The sequence below is a fragment of the Rosa rugosa genome, chromosome 3 (assembly GCF_958449725.1).
Source record: "Rosa rugosa chromosome 3, drRosRugo1.1, whole genome shotgun sequence".
Classification (NCBI taxonomy): domain Eukaryota; kingdom Viridiplantae; phylum Streptophyta; class Magnoliopsida; order Rosales; family Rosaceae; genus Rosa; species Rosa rugosa.
The window spans coordinates 5,090,210-5,104,660 of record NC_084822.1 but is presented as its reverse complement, the minus strand read 5'-3'; the positions used below and the strand labels follow the sequence as shown (position 1 = coordinate 5,104,660).

General features: G+C 40.0%; 1 protein-coding gene and 1 pseudogene across 6 annotated transcripts; both read left to right on the top strand.

Annotated features, from left to right (window-relative positions):
- The first annotated feature begins 2,500 nt into the window (after window positions 1-2,500).
- On the top strand, window positions 2,501-3,952 carry LOC133737068 (UDP-glucose flavonoid 3-O-glucosyltransferase 7-like; annotated as a pseudogene).
- A 1,552-nt stretch (window positions 3,953-5,504) lies between these two features.
- Window positions 5,505-10,034, top strand: LOC133739795 (F-box/FBD/LRR-repeat protein At1g13570-like). Of its 6 annotated transcripts, XM_062167603.1 has the most exons (6): window positions 5,510-6,595; window positions 6,684-6,839; window positions 6,974-8,188; window positions 8,293-9,125; window positions 9,241-9,396; window positions 9,506-10,034. In XM_062167603.1, the coding sequence occupies exons 4-6, from the start codon at window positions 8,328-8,330 to the stop codon at window positions 9,785-9,787; spliced, it is 1,236 nt and encodes a 411-aa protein (XP_062023587.1). In that variant the 5' UTR covers window positions 5,510-6,595; window positions 6,684-6,839; window positions 6,974-8,188; window positions 8,293-8,327; the 3' UTR covers window positions 9,788-10,034. The 6 variants fall into 6 exon arrangements, with proteins under 6 accessions (XP_062023585.1, XP_062023584.1, XP_062023589.1 ...); XM_062167605.1 differs by having other exon boundaries at window positions 5,509-6,595; window positions 6,974-9,125; window positions 9,480-9,616; XM_062167604.1 differs by having other exon boundaries at window positions 6,754-6,839; window positions 6,974-9,125; window positions 9,506-10,031.
- Window positions 10,035-14,451: the final 4,417 nt, after the last annotated feature.

Sequence of the window (14,451 nt, the reverse complement as noted above, 5' to 3'; positions counted from 1 at the left end):
TGAGGATGTGTAGGCAACTTCTTGACCGTGAAGTTTTTCACTCTCATTCCAGTCAAGAAAGCAGAAGAGAAGATCTTCTACAGAATTTTTTCGCACCAACATGTTTGTTAGGCCTAAAACTTTCTAAGAGATTATAAGAGTCCTTTAGATCCATTGCGATGTGCACATCCTTAGAACCATTCTCTTCTATTTGAATTGAGAGTCTGTTCAGTCCGTCTGGCCTTGATTTGGTTTGCTTGTGTTTGTGAAATTCCACATCCAACTAGCTCTTATTTTTGTTAGGCCTGTACTTAGATGATTGTCTTTAGTCGGTCTAGTACGTAAGTATGATGAGAAGTACTACATTATAGTAAATGATTCTTTATAGCATGACCAGTTAGCTAACTGTCTAATGTAGATGGTATAGTTCTCTCCTTTTTTTTGGGAGAGAAGTCTCACCTTTCTAAGTTTGAATCCTCATTCTTTTTATAACACTATAATCTCACAGCAAGATAATCACCACAGTAGCATCTGAAATGAGGATGCATGTAAGCAATCCTTACTCAAAAGAACTATCTGGAATTCTTCCCCACAAGAGGAGACAACTCGTGCAAGAAACTAGTTTTGTTGTCATATGTCAGCTCTAGACTTCACCCAAACCACACATTTTAATGTACACGAGACAGCTCCTTTAAATAGCACATATGATCTATTGTAGTAGTAGCCAGTAGGGCTGGACACGGGACGGGTCCAACAATAATTTCATTGGGCCCTGGACCGGCCCGTTTTTCATTCAGCCCGGACCCGGCCTGCTTTGACACAAACAGGGACCGGGCCGTTTCATTTCGGGCCTAGCTTGCGGGCTTTCGGGCCCAAAAACTTGTATATTACCATTTCTATATCTACTTGTCTATAGATCCAGATTTCATTCATTATCAACCTGGTGAAGATTTGAATCAAAACACAATATCAAGATCCAAATTTCAAGCTACAAATTCGAATATCCAGAATACATAATATCCAAATTCAAGTACTCATCAAGAACAATTAAAGCTACAATTGAAATACAAAGTGTCCAATCAGAGCATCAAGCACTCTCGGGTTTGATTCTACTGGCGCTGTCGACGATGGTATAATAGCATTCCCATCAGTGGCCATGCTATAACCAAAACAGGGAGGTGAATCAGAACATATTTTACCATTGCACACATATAAGAAAGAGATTTAAGTGAACAAATGAAAAAAGAGAAAGAGAAAGAAACTGAACAAATCGCTAACTAACCTGCCCAGTCCTAAAACAGAAACCCACAAATACTAAGCTATGAAACCGAAACCCACAAATTTCTGAAACAATATGCTAACTGAAGGCTGAGACTGAAGGTTCAACTTAAGTTTGGGAACGGAAGGTTCAGATCAAGTATGCTAACTGAAGGTTGAGATCGAGTTTGGGAAGTGGGAACTGAAAGTTTGAGATCGAGTTTGGGAACTGAAGGAGTGAAGCCGTGAAGGTTCAAATCGAGTATGAATTGAAGGAGTAAAGCTGTGAAGGTTCAGATCGAGTTTGGGAACTGAAGGAGTGAAGCCGTGAAGGTTCAGATCGAGTATGAAGGTTCGAGTATGAAGGTTCATATCGAGTTTGAGAACTGACTCAATTGAGACTGATTAGGTTGCAGGTGAAGACTGTGAAGTGAAGTGAAGAGAGAGAGAGAGAGAGAGAGAGGTCTTGGCGTCGGCGGACATGGCCAAAGCGGCCGGAAGAGGTGCTCTCCAGTATGAACGTTCAGATCGGGTTTGTGAAGGAGGGTTAGGAGGCGGCCTCTCTTTGACTCTCTCAAATCGGGTTTGGGGGAAGAAATGAGGCTGAGGATGTTGTTTAGGTTTAGGTTTTTCAGTGGGGAATTCAGTGTGCCTGATCCTATGATAAGTATTTTGAGGCCTTATATTGACCAATAAAACATTGACATGTGTCTCTTTTTACCTAATACGGGCCTGACGGGCTTTTTCATCTTTGAAAGTCAAGGCCCGGCCCGAACCGTTTTGCTGAAGAAAAAAATAAGGCCCGGCCTGAACGAGTCAGGCTTTGACGGGCCGGTCCGGATTTGGGAGTTTTCGAGCTTAAACGCCCAGCCCTAGTAGCCAGGTCTTCATCAATATATTGTTGTATAACAAACAGTGGCAGCCAGGTCAATATAGCCCATGACCTGGGTCAAAAACATACCAGCGTCAATTTTGTCAGTGGAAAGCTGAAAAAATATTTTTTGCTGAGATGGTGACCCATCCCACTCTCAGGGGGAGACCAGTTCACATGCATGTTCATTTTCATCGACCCATTGGAAACAGAAAGCCAACACATGCATTTATTTAAGCTATTAAACCCCAAGTCAAGACTGTGGGTGCATGAGATTAGATATCAAAATGCTTGTTTGGGGCTGTAGTTAAGCCCTTAGCCTACAGCCATTATCATTTTCTTGTTCAACACCAGTGTCATCATCTTCAACTCTCTGCTGTGTCATCATCTTCCATGGAAACTAAATCTTGTGAGCAGCTTAATATCTTGTTCTTTCCATACATGGCTCAAGGCCACATTATACCCCTCACACATATAGCCAAATTATTTTCTTCTCGTGGTGTGAAATCGACCATAATAACCACTCCGCTTAATGCACCATTCATTACCAAAGCAACCAAAAGAAGCAAAAGTACTATGGCATTTGATCAGAAAATTGAACTTGTTCTCATCAAGTTCCCATATGCTGAAGTTGGGTTGCATGAGGAATGCGAGAGGGTTGATTTGATCACAACACCAGAGATGGAAGGAAAATTCTTCACAGCCACCCATTTGCTTGAACCACAGCTCGATCAGATTTTGGACCAACATCGACCTCATTGCCTTGTTGCTGATTTTTTCTTTCCTTGGGCTACAGATGTTGCTGCCAAGTTTGGAATTCCAAGGCTATATTTTCATGCAACCGGATTGTTCCCTTTGTGTGCTACATTGAGTGTGATGATACATCAACCTCACAAGAATTTGTTATCTGAAACAGAATCGATTGTTCTTCCTGGTCTCCCAGATGAGATCAAGATGACAGGAAACCAAATAGCGGATATTTTTAAGCTATATGATGAAGCAGAACTTAGCAAGTTCTGGAAAGCGGCCTTAGAGTGTGAGAAAAGAAGCTACGGGGTCATTACTAACAGCTTCTACGAACTTGAACCAGATTATGCTAATCATTATAGGAAGGTGCATGAGAGGAAGACATGGCATATTGGCCCGATTTCCCTATTCGACAAGGCAGCAGAAGATATGACCGCTGCTGAGCAACACCAGTGCTTGAAATGGCTTGATTCTAAGAAACCCAATTCGGTTGCATATGTATGTTTCGGAAGCATGATCAACTTTGCTGATTGTCAGCTCCTAGAATTGCAGCAGGCCTTGAGGCTTCTGGACAGGACTTCATCTGGGTTGTGAAGAAACAAAAGAAAGAGATAGAAGAGTGGTTGCCTGAAGGAGTTGAGAAGAGAATGCAAGGTAAGGGACTGATTATAAGATATTGGGCTCCACGTGTTGATTCTTGAGCATAAAGCAGTTGGAGCTTTTCTCTCTCATTGTGGGTGGAACTCAATCCTTGAAGGAGTTTCTGCTGGGATACCGATGATCACCTAGCCGATGTTTGCTGATCACTTTTACACTGATAAGTTGGTGACGCAGATACTTCGTGTTGGGGTTGGTGTTGGTGCTGAAAAATGGGTTTCATTTGTGGATGAAAGTTTGAAAAGTGAGGCCAGTGTGAAGAGGGAGGCCATAGAAAAGGCTGTGACAAGACTCATGGAGGGTGATGACGCAGAGGAAATGAGAAACATAGTTAAAGCGATTGGAGAAGAGATGGCAAGCAGGGCTGTTGAAGAAGGTGGTTCATCTTTCTCTGATTTAACTTCTCTAATTGAAGAGTTAAAGACCCTTAATGGATCTTGATTTTTCTTCAGGACTAAATAGCGAGAAAAAAACGTTGCCCCAAGTTTTTAAATTGTTGTTTGGCAATTATCCTAGTGTTGGTTTATTGAAAAATAAGATATAGTTTCTCCAACAACAAGAAACAGCGTTGTGATTTAACAACTGCTGCAATGGTTATGATTATAAACAAATTGGTACAAAATTGTAAAACACTTTGCACAAATTTCATTTAGAAAAATTTTATGGTACCAATACATCAAATACATTTCGTTAAATATAGAGGTAAACTAATTTGATATAAAAGTGAAGTAGTCACAAACTAGCGTACGTACTTCATGATTTGATGTTATGGACCTTCTGAATGCCCGCCAAACTATTAAAGGAGTTATCTTTGGAGAATTGAAGTCATGTCAAATAACAATTACAATTTCACATTTACTCAACTACGACTTGTGAAAATCTATTCTAGAGAATGACCATTAAGCCTCATGACAATTTTCTTTAGAACTAGTACGTGAAAGATTTGCTTCGGTTTAGGCGCTCTTCAATGCGTGGGGAGATAATCTACTTGGATCTGTAATTCGTCAATGATAGCAGTAGCTAACAACATTTGCTTGCAGAGATCGAGTAGTTGTACTCTTTGGTACTGGTCTTTAACTCTTTATAATGCATGTTTAATTGTTTGAGACATGTTTTAACAATTTCTATCAAAAGTTCCACCGTCATTATTTAGTTAAAATTTTCTTATCAAGGACGTGTCACATGTTCGGTTAGAAAAAATAAGGTCAAATCAAAATTTCAAAAATAAAAAAATTGATAACTATACTATTGTCTAGCGTGATAGAAGGCCATGCGCCTTAAATATAGTCCTAATATACTAGTTTATGTAATTCTAAAATATTTATTCTAGAGAAAAAATTGCTAAATTATGTTGTCAAATAATTTGCTAAGGTTAATGAATAAGAAAGTGTCAGAGCACATGATTAATCAAAATTTTGAAAAGTAATAATTGGTTGACTAAACTCATACTTTTAGACGATGATCATTAGGGCTTGAATTCAAGTACCGGTAGGACATGCAGCAGGTGGAAAAACTTAACCCTAATACATATTCACTTAAATTTTCTTTTGGCGATCGATTAGAGAAATTGGGAATTAAACAAGCTCTTAACGCAAGTACATGCTTTTTTCATGTCGGGAGTATTATCGACTCCATATTTCTCGGTGAGTTTTTATAATATTCTTGGTGATTTGGAATTAGAAATTTAAACTTCTCTCTCTCTCTCTCTCTCTCTCTCTTCAGTAACACCAAAGAGCGATCTACACATCACTACGCGACAAAAAACCGACGCCGCACGTGCCAGCAGCATTATGGCGCTACAAGACAACGTCGTCCTTTCACGCGCCTTGCTTAGCGCGTCTCTCTCCACCGAACGCCATGACGTTCTCCCTTGGGCCGAGCTGGCAACCAGCAACCGTGGGTCAGTTTTTGGGTCAGGAATTTGACGTTAAAAGTGACCTGGGTCACCTTTATGTCAATTCTTGACCGGCTTCTTTTTTGTGGGTGGAAGCAGAAAATGGTTTGGGCTTGGCACCTCCAAGAAAAAGGCAAGGCATCATACAAGATCGCAAACACAGGAGAAGAAGAACAGTCGAAGGTAGATTTTGAGACAGAGCTAGATCTCGACGAAGCTCCAGGTCGTCGCTTAGGTATGTTCTAACTCCTTTGATGTATATATTCCTTAGAATTCTTAGCTAGATCATGGTTGAGTATTGTACCAACTATATATCCCTTACTCCACTGTAGTGATCGAGTTAGAGTCTGCTGATACTGAATATGGAGATGGATAGAATTAGCGGTTTACCAAATGATGTGACAGAAAAGATTTTGTCATGTTTGCCGCTAAGGGAGGCAGTGAGGACAAGTGTTTTATCCAGCAAGTGGAGGTACAAATCAGCCATGCTTCAAGATCTAGAATTTGATGATTCTTCCTGGGGGAGAAGCCAAAATCGAGAGTTTGATGATGATGATTATCTAGAGTTTGTGAACATGATTGATCATGTACTCTTAGTTCATATTGTCCCCATACGCAAGTTCAAGCTATGCTGTACTATGGATGTGGTAGCCGCTAGAGATATTGATCGATGGATTACTCATCTATCAAGAAACTCTATCAAAGAGTTGATAATTATGCTTTGGGAAGACCATGGATACAACATTCCATTCTCTGTGTTTTCATGTCAAGGTCTTGTTCACTTGGAGTTACTCAAGTGTTTGCTCAAACCTCCGTCAACATTCAAAGGGTTCAAGAGCTTGAAGAGTCTTCAACTCCACGCTGTTGACGTGACCCAAGATGTGTTTGAAAATTTGATTCGTTGCAGTCCTCTGCTTGAGAGATTAACATTGCGACATTGTGATGATGTCACCGATCTCAATATTGATGCACCAAATCTCCAATATTTGCACGTTTTAGGTGCTTTCGATGTCGTTAACCTTGAGAGTGCCTTAAGTATTACTGAGGCTGAAATTTATATGACCATCCATGATGACCAAATATGGCTTCCTGACAGTTGGATTCCTGCTTGCGGTTCTAGCAATTTGCTCAAGATCTTTGATCACCTACCTCATATTCGAAGGCTTGAAATTAAGTGGCGCTTTTTAAAGGTAATGTGATTGCAAATTTTTAACTTGATCTTCAACATTGTCATTTGAATCTAGCCATATTTATTGAATTTTTTGTGTTCTTCTTCAGTATTTGTCTCTGGGCTCTTTGCCAGAAAAGCTCAATAAACCATGTCAATATCTGAATGCTCTTTCTATAGACATAAGCTTCGACGATCCGGATGCAATTCCAACTGCTCTATGCCTTCTGAGAAGCTCCCCTGCTCTACAAGAGCTAGAAATTGTGGTGAGTTGATTCTGCTGTCTTTAAATTTTGTACCAACTTTACTTTAAAATATATAATTAGTTTCGAAAATATGCAATTAGTTTAGACAGCTATTTGCCAAAACTTCCAGTTTTAATGCTATAGACCTCTTGTAGATGGATCGGAGAAAGAAACTCGAAAGGAGACACACTGTTGTCGAAGAAGTGAAGTCTTCTTGTTTGGATGTGAGCTACAATTGCACACTTTCTCAACTGCGACTCGTGAAAATAACTGGGATCTCTGGTGTTAAAGCTGAACTAGATTTCATCAGATTTCTCCTTTTAAGTTCACCTCTTCTTGAGAGAATGACTATCACGCCTCCTCGATTTCCTGAGCCTGCTACTGTGGATGGTTTTCCAAAACTAGTAAAAGAGCTACTTCAGTTTAAACGTGAATCAAAGCATGCAGAGATTATTCTTCTGGACCCATAATTCATCAATGAATTGAAGCAGCTAAGAGGTTCTAGACTTCTTGTAGAAATGAATTTGGCTTGGAGTTGTCCCTTTTGGTACAAGTCCAAAGTATATCAAGAATTCGACTGTCATTATTAGTTGAATTTGCTTACGGAATTATGTATCAGGTTACATTTTCTGTCAAGAGTAATGAAAGGTCCGAACCTAGTAAGAAAAGTTTGGGTGTAGTAGGAGTCTCTTTAATGTAATAACAATGTCGGTTTCATCATCAGAAACCCTTCTCGCTTCTCAGCTATGCTTTCAGTTGCTGTGTATATTTGACTTGCAAATAATTGATGAGAAAGTCATCGACCAAATGCAGAGCACCTCTATAGCTTGTTCAGCCAAGGTACCAATGCACTTTCCATATATGCATTCTCCTTAGAGCTGACCACGACGACTCCATTACTCAATTAATGGAGTACTAGAAAATATTTTTCGTATATGACATGTGAAATTTGGCAGCTGCTAGTCAATTAGTTTTGGTAATAGAAAGAACATCTGTAACTATTTCCATACTATTTCGATCGAGCTCTAGATTCCCAATACACTTGAACACGAGAGGGTCGGAATGGGTTTTTCTTTGTCACCTGGGCTTATGTTCATCGACGATTCAAAAACCAATGACAAATTTCATTTGGACTCTGTCTCTTTTTTGCCTTCCTTTTTTTAAGCCCAAAAGGCCAGGGCAGGAAAACAGCTTACTAGGAAATAAAAGGACGAGCGCACTTAGGTATAAGCAAAGAAAAGCCGCAGCACCCTACAGTACGAAGTTACAAACACAGGAGAACAAGAACAGTCCAAGAGTAAAGTAAGACTCCCGGACATAACTAGATCTAGACGAAGCTCTGCCAAGAGATCCGGGTCATCATCACTTAGGTATGTTCTAATTCCTTTGATATATATCAAGCAATATATTCGGAATAATTCCTAGCTACATCATGTTCGAGTGCTTTCCCAAATATATATCCGTTCCTCTGCAGTGATCAAGTTGGAGTGTGCTGCCAAGGGACTGAAAATGGAGTTTGATAGAATTACCAGTTTACCAGATGATGTTACAGAAAACATTTTGGCACGTTTGCCGCTTAAGGAGGCAGTAAGGACAAGTATTTTATCCAGAAAGTGGAGGTACAAATCAGAAAGGCTTCAAGATCTAGTGTTTGATGATCAGTGTGTCTCGACTCAAAGTCATCCAACCTGCAGCTTTGTCAATATCGTTGATCATGTACTCTTAGTCCACACTGGCCCCATACGCAAGTTCAAGCTTTCTCGCAAAGAGACGCTAGCCACTAGAGACATGGACAGATGGATATTGCATCTATCGAGAAACCCTGTCATCAAAGAGATGATAATTGATTTTTGGATAGGGAATCCCTACAACATTCCATCATGTTTGTTTTTTTGTCAAGATATTGCTTATTTGGAATTATTCAGGTGTTTGCTAAACCCTCCTCCGTCTACATGCAAAGGCTTCAGGAGTTTGAAGACCCTTTGTCTTCTGAATGTTACCATGGCCCAAGATGTGTTTGAGAACTTGATTGGTTGCAGCCCTCTACTTGAGATATTGGCGTTGATAAGTTGTGATGGTTTCACCAATCTCAAGATTGATGCACCGAAGCTCCGGTTGATTGACATAATAGGGGTCTTTGTAGAGTTTGAGTTTGTAGATTCCTCAAATCTTGTGGATGCTTCCTTTGATTTGCAGGTTGTTGTTGATCAAAGAGGGAATTGTAGTAATTCTGGGAATTTGCTCAGGTTTTTTGATCACCAGCTGCCTCATATTCGAAGTCTCACAATAAAGAGCAACTTTCTTAAAGTAATGGTTTTGAATGGAAAGTTTCATAAGTTATTTTGTGATCATTGACATTGCCATAGGAATTTGACCATTTTCATTGATATGTTGTTAATTTGCTGCTTACATTCTGCTGCAGTACTTGTCTATTGGTGCCTTGCCATTGAAGCTCCCTAAACCATGCCAATATCTCAATTTTCTTTCTTTAGACATGAACTTCGACAAGCTGGATGAAATTTCAACCGTCTTATGCCTTCTGGGAAGCTCCCCTACTCTACAAGAATTACAAATTTTGGTTAGTTTTTTTCTGCTGAGTTAAAAATTTCTGCTTTTTTTTTTTTTAAATAGTTTTGACAACTATTTTGTCAAAACTTCCAGATTTTGATGCTATAGAGCTCTTGTAGGTGGACCCTGAAAAGGATCACGCTGCTGTGGGAGAAGTGGAATCTTGTTTATATGACAACTACAACTGTGCATACACTCAACTGCGGCTTGTGAAAATTACCAAAATCTCTTGTGTACAAGCTCAACTAGATTTCATCAAATTTCTACTTCTAAGTTCACCTGTACTTGAGAGAATGACTGTTCAACCTGCTTCTCTCGATGGTTTTTCAAAGCTAGTAAAAGATTTACTTCTGTTTAAGCGTGATTCAAGGCGTGCAGAGATAATGCTTTTGGACCCATAATTCATCACTGAGAGTTGAGGTAGCTGAGAGCCTGAGAGGACTTTCTAGCAGGAATGAATGTGGGCTTGGAGTACAGTTCGCTACTAGTCTTTATATAGGATGTGTATATGTCTGTTTGCTGAGACAAGTTTTCATATTTTCCATTTAAATTTCCAGAGTTCAAGTGTGAAGTTTGCTTGTCAATTGTTCTGCATGTTAAGTACATTTTCAGCCGATATGCAAGTTCCGAACAGAATTCATCTAAAGAAGAACTTCTATGGGTTTGAATCTTTGACATACAAATAATTGATGACAAGTAATTGAATAAAGGATGCATGTGAAGTATGGGATCACATCTTTGATTCATGTCTGATAATTAGAGGCAAACGCCTCCACATGCAGGAGCTACAGATGCAGCACCATGAATGGTGTGTGCCACATTAATAGCACCTCCTTGCTTGGTAAGTTCATGGCTAAGACCTATAATATAGCTCAGTAGTGTGAGAGGAATTTTCGACCAGTAAAAAGGAGGCAAGATACAGTTTTGGGGCTGCAGTTGCGATCAAATTGATTGGAAATCTCCAGCTTAATTCAGAGATGGATACAAGAAAGGAAAGAAAATCATTAGGTGAAAGCCAAATTGAATTACAATTAAACATGGAGATTTAGTACTCGGATTCGAAGCAATAGATTAAGAAGGGCCAGCAATATTAAAGGCGTGCTTGGTAGGCTGGTAGCACCTGTCGATCTTCATCATCTTCTAAACTCCTGTAACTGCTCTGGTTTGAGTTGGTGAGTTAGGGTGCAAAGAGCTGAAGAAGTTGGATAGAATTAGCAATTCGCCAGATGATGTCACGGAAAATATTGTATCACGTTTGCCGCTTGGGGAGGCAACAAGAACTGTCTTGTCCAGCAAGTGGAGGTACAAATTGGCTATGCTTCAAGATCTAGTGTTTGATGATAAGTGTCTCTAGACTCAAAGCCGTACAACATCTGTGAACGCTGTTGATCATGTACTTTTACTTCATATTGGCCCCCTACGCAAGTTCCAGCTTTATTATAAGTGCCAACACCAAGTCATGATATTGATCGATGGGTGACTCATCTATCAAGAAATTCTATCAAACGGTTCATACTATATCTGCGGGCATCGAGTCGTTAGAACATGCCATCATGTTTGTTCTCTTGCCAAGATATGGTTTGTTTAGAGTTACATAGGTAGGTGTTTGCTAAGCCCTCCGTCCATATTCTGAGGCTTCAGGACTTGGAAATACCTAACCATTTGTTGTTGAAAATTTGATTTCTTGTAGTCCTCTGCTTAAGAGATTAACAGTGCGACATTGTGATGGTTTCACCAATCTCAAGGTTGATGCACTTTGTTACTTTGTCTCAAGTTGTGGTTGAAAATTTGATTTCTTGTAGTCCCTGCAGCAGAGGTCAAGTAGGTAAGACATTGGAACAAATTTTCACAAACTCATTTGTTAGCATGGTTAATCTAAATTTTCTTTTTCAAATCTTATAAATGCACATGCCTGAAAAGGAAGACAGTCTTAAAATTTCAATGCTTGCAATTGAAAACATTTATAGTGCAAATAGCTAAGCCTCGAAAACAAAATTATTTGATAGATAGATGCAAATAACAGTTTACATAATACAAAAAACTTTCGGATCAAATAATAATAATAATAATACAAAAAACTCATTTTACACTAAAATAATCACTCTTCAAGCATTGAACAAATGCGTCTCTGGAAATTTCTATTTTCTCCTCCATGGTCATAGTAGCTGCAGCGCAACACATAAACATTTCCAACCTGAAAGGATGTACAATTTTTAGTCAGTAACTTTAATTTGAGAACAAAGGAATCTCTGACAAAGTAACTCTTAATGTAAGCAAAAAAAGGAAGAGCAATCATTGGAAATGGGAAAGAAAAATCAAAGAAAGAAAATAAGAAAAGGAGACGTAAAGAAAGAACACCAAGAACTGCTCTAAGAGGCAAGCATTTCAAACACAGGAAAGTATTGTGAAAAACATGTATCTATAGCACATTCTCCGATTGAAGCAATAGATGTCTACAAAGTTTCCCGAGGCATTGATTGACTAGTAACATATGTGGTAATGTGGATAGATCTGTCATGAAATATCATCGCACACGCCAGTTGAAAGACATTCCTGACCACGATTATTGTTTGGAGGAAGGACGGGAGGGGAAGGGACTGGGTTAAAGGTGGAGGCGCCCAAGAGCAAACCTTTCATTGAATACTTTCAAGAAGAATGACCCAAATCTGGGAAATCATCTCAGATTCTGATGGGATATGCCTTCTAATCCAGCTAGTTATACAGAAATGAATCAAATAGCTAGCTAGGAATTCAGAATCTAGAACTAGTTCCAATTCCACAACCACATCCAAGAAATTCCAGTACTCAAAATTAGATCAAAAGGGTATTAGTATTACAAAAGAATCATATTCACTTCAAATTTAAAGATACAGCATCAAGTTTGATACGCTAATATGAACAGTGAAATAGGAACAATAGGATCAAATTAAGCTTGTAGTCAATCTAACCCCCAGGTCTAACAGAAACCGCAAAACAAGTAATCAAGTAAGGTCTCGGTGCAGCCAAAGCAGCAAGAACAACTGCATATATCCACGTACTAGCCAAGAAAGAAGTGAAGCCGAGACTCGCAAGGTCAGTCCTCTTACTTCAAGAGATTGACCAGAAAAGAAATGTTGCAGACAATAACAATTCAAGACTAGTAGATGGCCGGGGAAGATGATATCAGGATCCCCATCAATGAATCATTCTTGTCCACTCTTCTCCCGAGGAGCCATAATTTGTGCATACTGTGAACTAGTAAATAACTGACTACAATACACAAAGGAAGAAGAAGTTCTTAAGCATCGTGAAACATTAGGATTTCCACTGTGACTAGACGAGCAATGTACCCTTGCATACATTAGGTTTGTATTTGAAATCAAGCTATTAATGACCATAAACACAGCAATGGCTATACAATATAAACGAGCTACTGAGACTGGATAGAGAAGAGTGTGTTGATCCATATATCCCTGTTTTTTGGTCTGAAATACTATATATAATTCGACTTCTCACGAGCAAAGGACTAACTTGCTGATTTATCTATACTAAGGTTTCGTATTGGACACCGTGGACTTCTCAATACAAAGAACAAAATATCATTACCTACGGAACCATCTTACTAATCATATCCACTATCAAATTCAATCACAGAGATATACAATATCATCAAGACAATCCATATTTCTGGGATGCAACTCATCACAAGCTTGGTGTGTATGATTCTCCAAAAACCCAAACCCAAAATGAGGCATTTGCAGCTAACCCAGTTGTAGAAATCACAGAAACCATAATTCAAATGAAAGAAACATAAGCCAGTAGTCAATGAAATCAAATTACATAACAAAACCATAAACACAGATGAAACCTAACCATGGATCGATCAAACATATATGTACTCTATTCTTTTCAGAAATAATAAAAAAAAAACCCTAGAGGAACCCCTCTCTCTAGAACCCCCGTTGGCTGCGCAGATGCCTGTTCGGCTGCTCTCCGGAGTCGGCGACGGCCTTGGCCTAGCCGGCGCACGTTGGGGGTGGCCGGACGGGTAGTTTAGTTCGGTGAGTGCTTCCGACTCGGAGGTTGAGATTGGGTGGGTGTTCTACCGCCTCTCTCCCGGTTGCAGGTGGTGGATGCGTCGTGGCAATGGGATGGGCTTGGAGTGGGCACAAGTCCTTGCAGGGGCGGAGGCGACGTCTGGTGGTGGTGGTCTGCGGTCGGCCGGCTGGGTTTTGAATGTTTGGTTTGGTTGGCTGACGGCGGTGATTGGACGTTGGTTTCAACTTAGGCAGAGGCGGGTGGTGTGGATCTGGTTTCGCGGTCACTCCCCGTTGGTCGGGCGGCGATGGGTCGTGTTGCAGGTTCGACGCCACTGGTTGGGAGGCGGAGGTGGAGGTGCGGCGAGGCAGTCTGCGGCTTGGGCCGAGAGGGTTGGGTACGGCCCACCTTCTAGTCTGACCTTCTGGGATTTGGGCTGAAGCTTAGGTTGGGGTTCTTTTTGGGCCCTGCCTTGTGTTTTTAAGTTACTTTACTTTTGTCTTCTCTTTGTTATGGGAACCCTAGGTTTGTATTACTCTCTAATTTTGTTAGGGAACTACGCACTTTCGTGCCTCTAGCAAATCCTCTAGAGTAGTAACGACGGAGGATTCTCGAGCCAAGGGCAAAGGGAAGCTTTTGGTTCCCGGGTCTCCTTGCCTAGTACTTGAAATTGAGTCTTTTACTATCTGTTTCTTAGTTCTCTCTAGTTGTACACCAATTGAGGTCTCTAGGCGACTAGGTTTACTTTTCAATGAGAGGCTTTGTAGTGAGGATTTGATCTCTTGTATGTAGGCTCATTAAGTGCGCGCATGTGTTAACAGTGAAGGTACTTGTCTTTTGCTTGGCGACTTGTGCCATATAGATCTTAGGTATGAGACAGCATCTGATGTATGTGCCTTCTGGCCTTTAGTTAATAAAGCTATCATTTTATCAAAAAAAAAATGGATCGATCAAACATACACGTGATACACGTGACTATGTGAGGATGGGTAGCCCAATCAAAATTTAAAAAATTTTAAATGTGTTTCCTGTTGTAGTATACATGAAT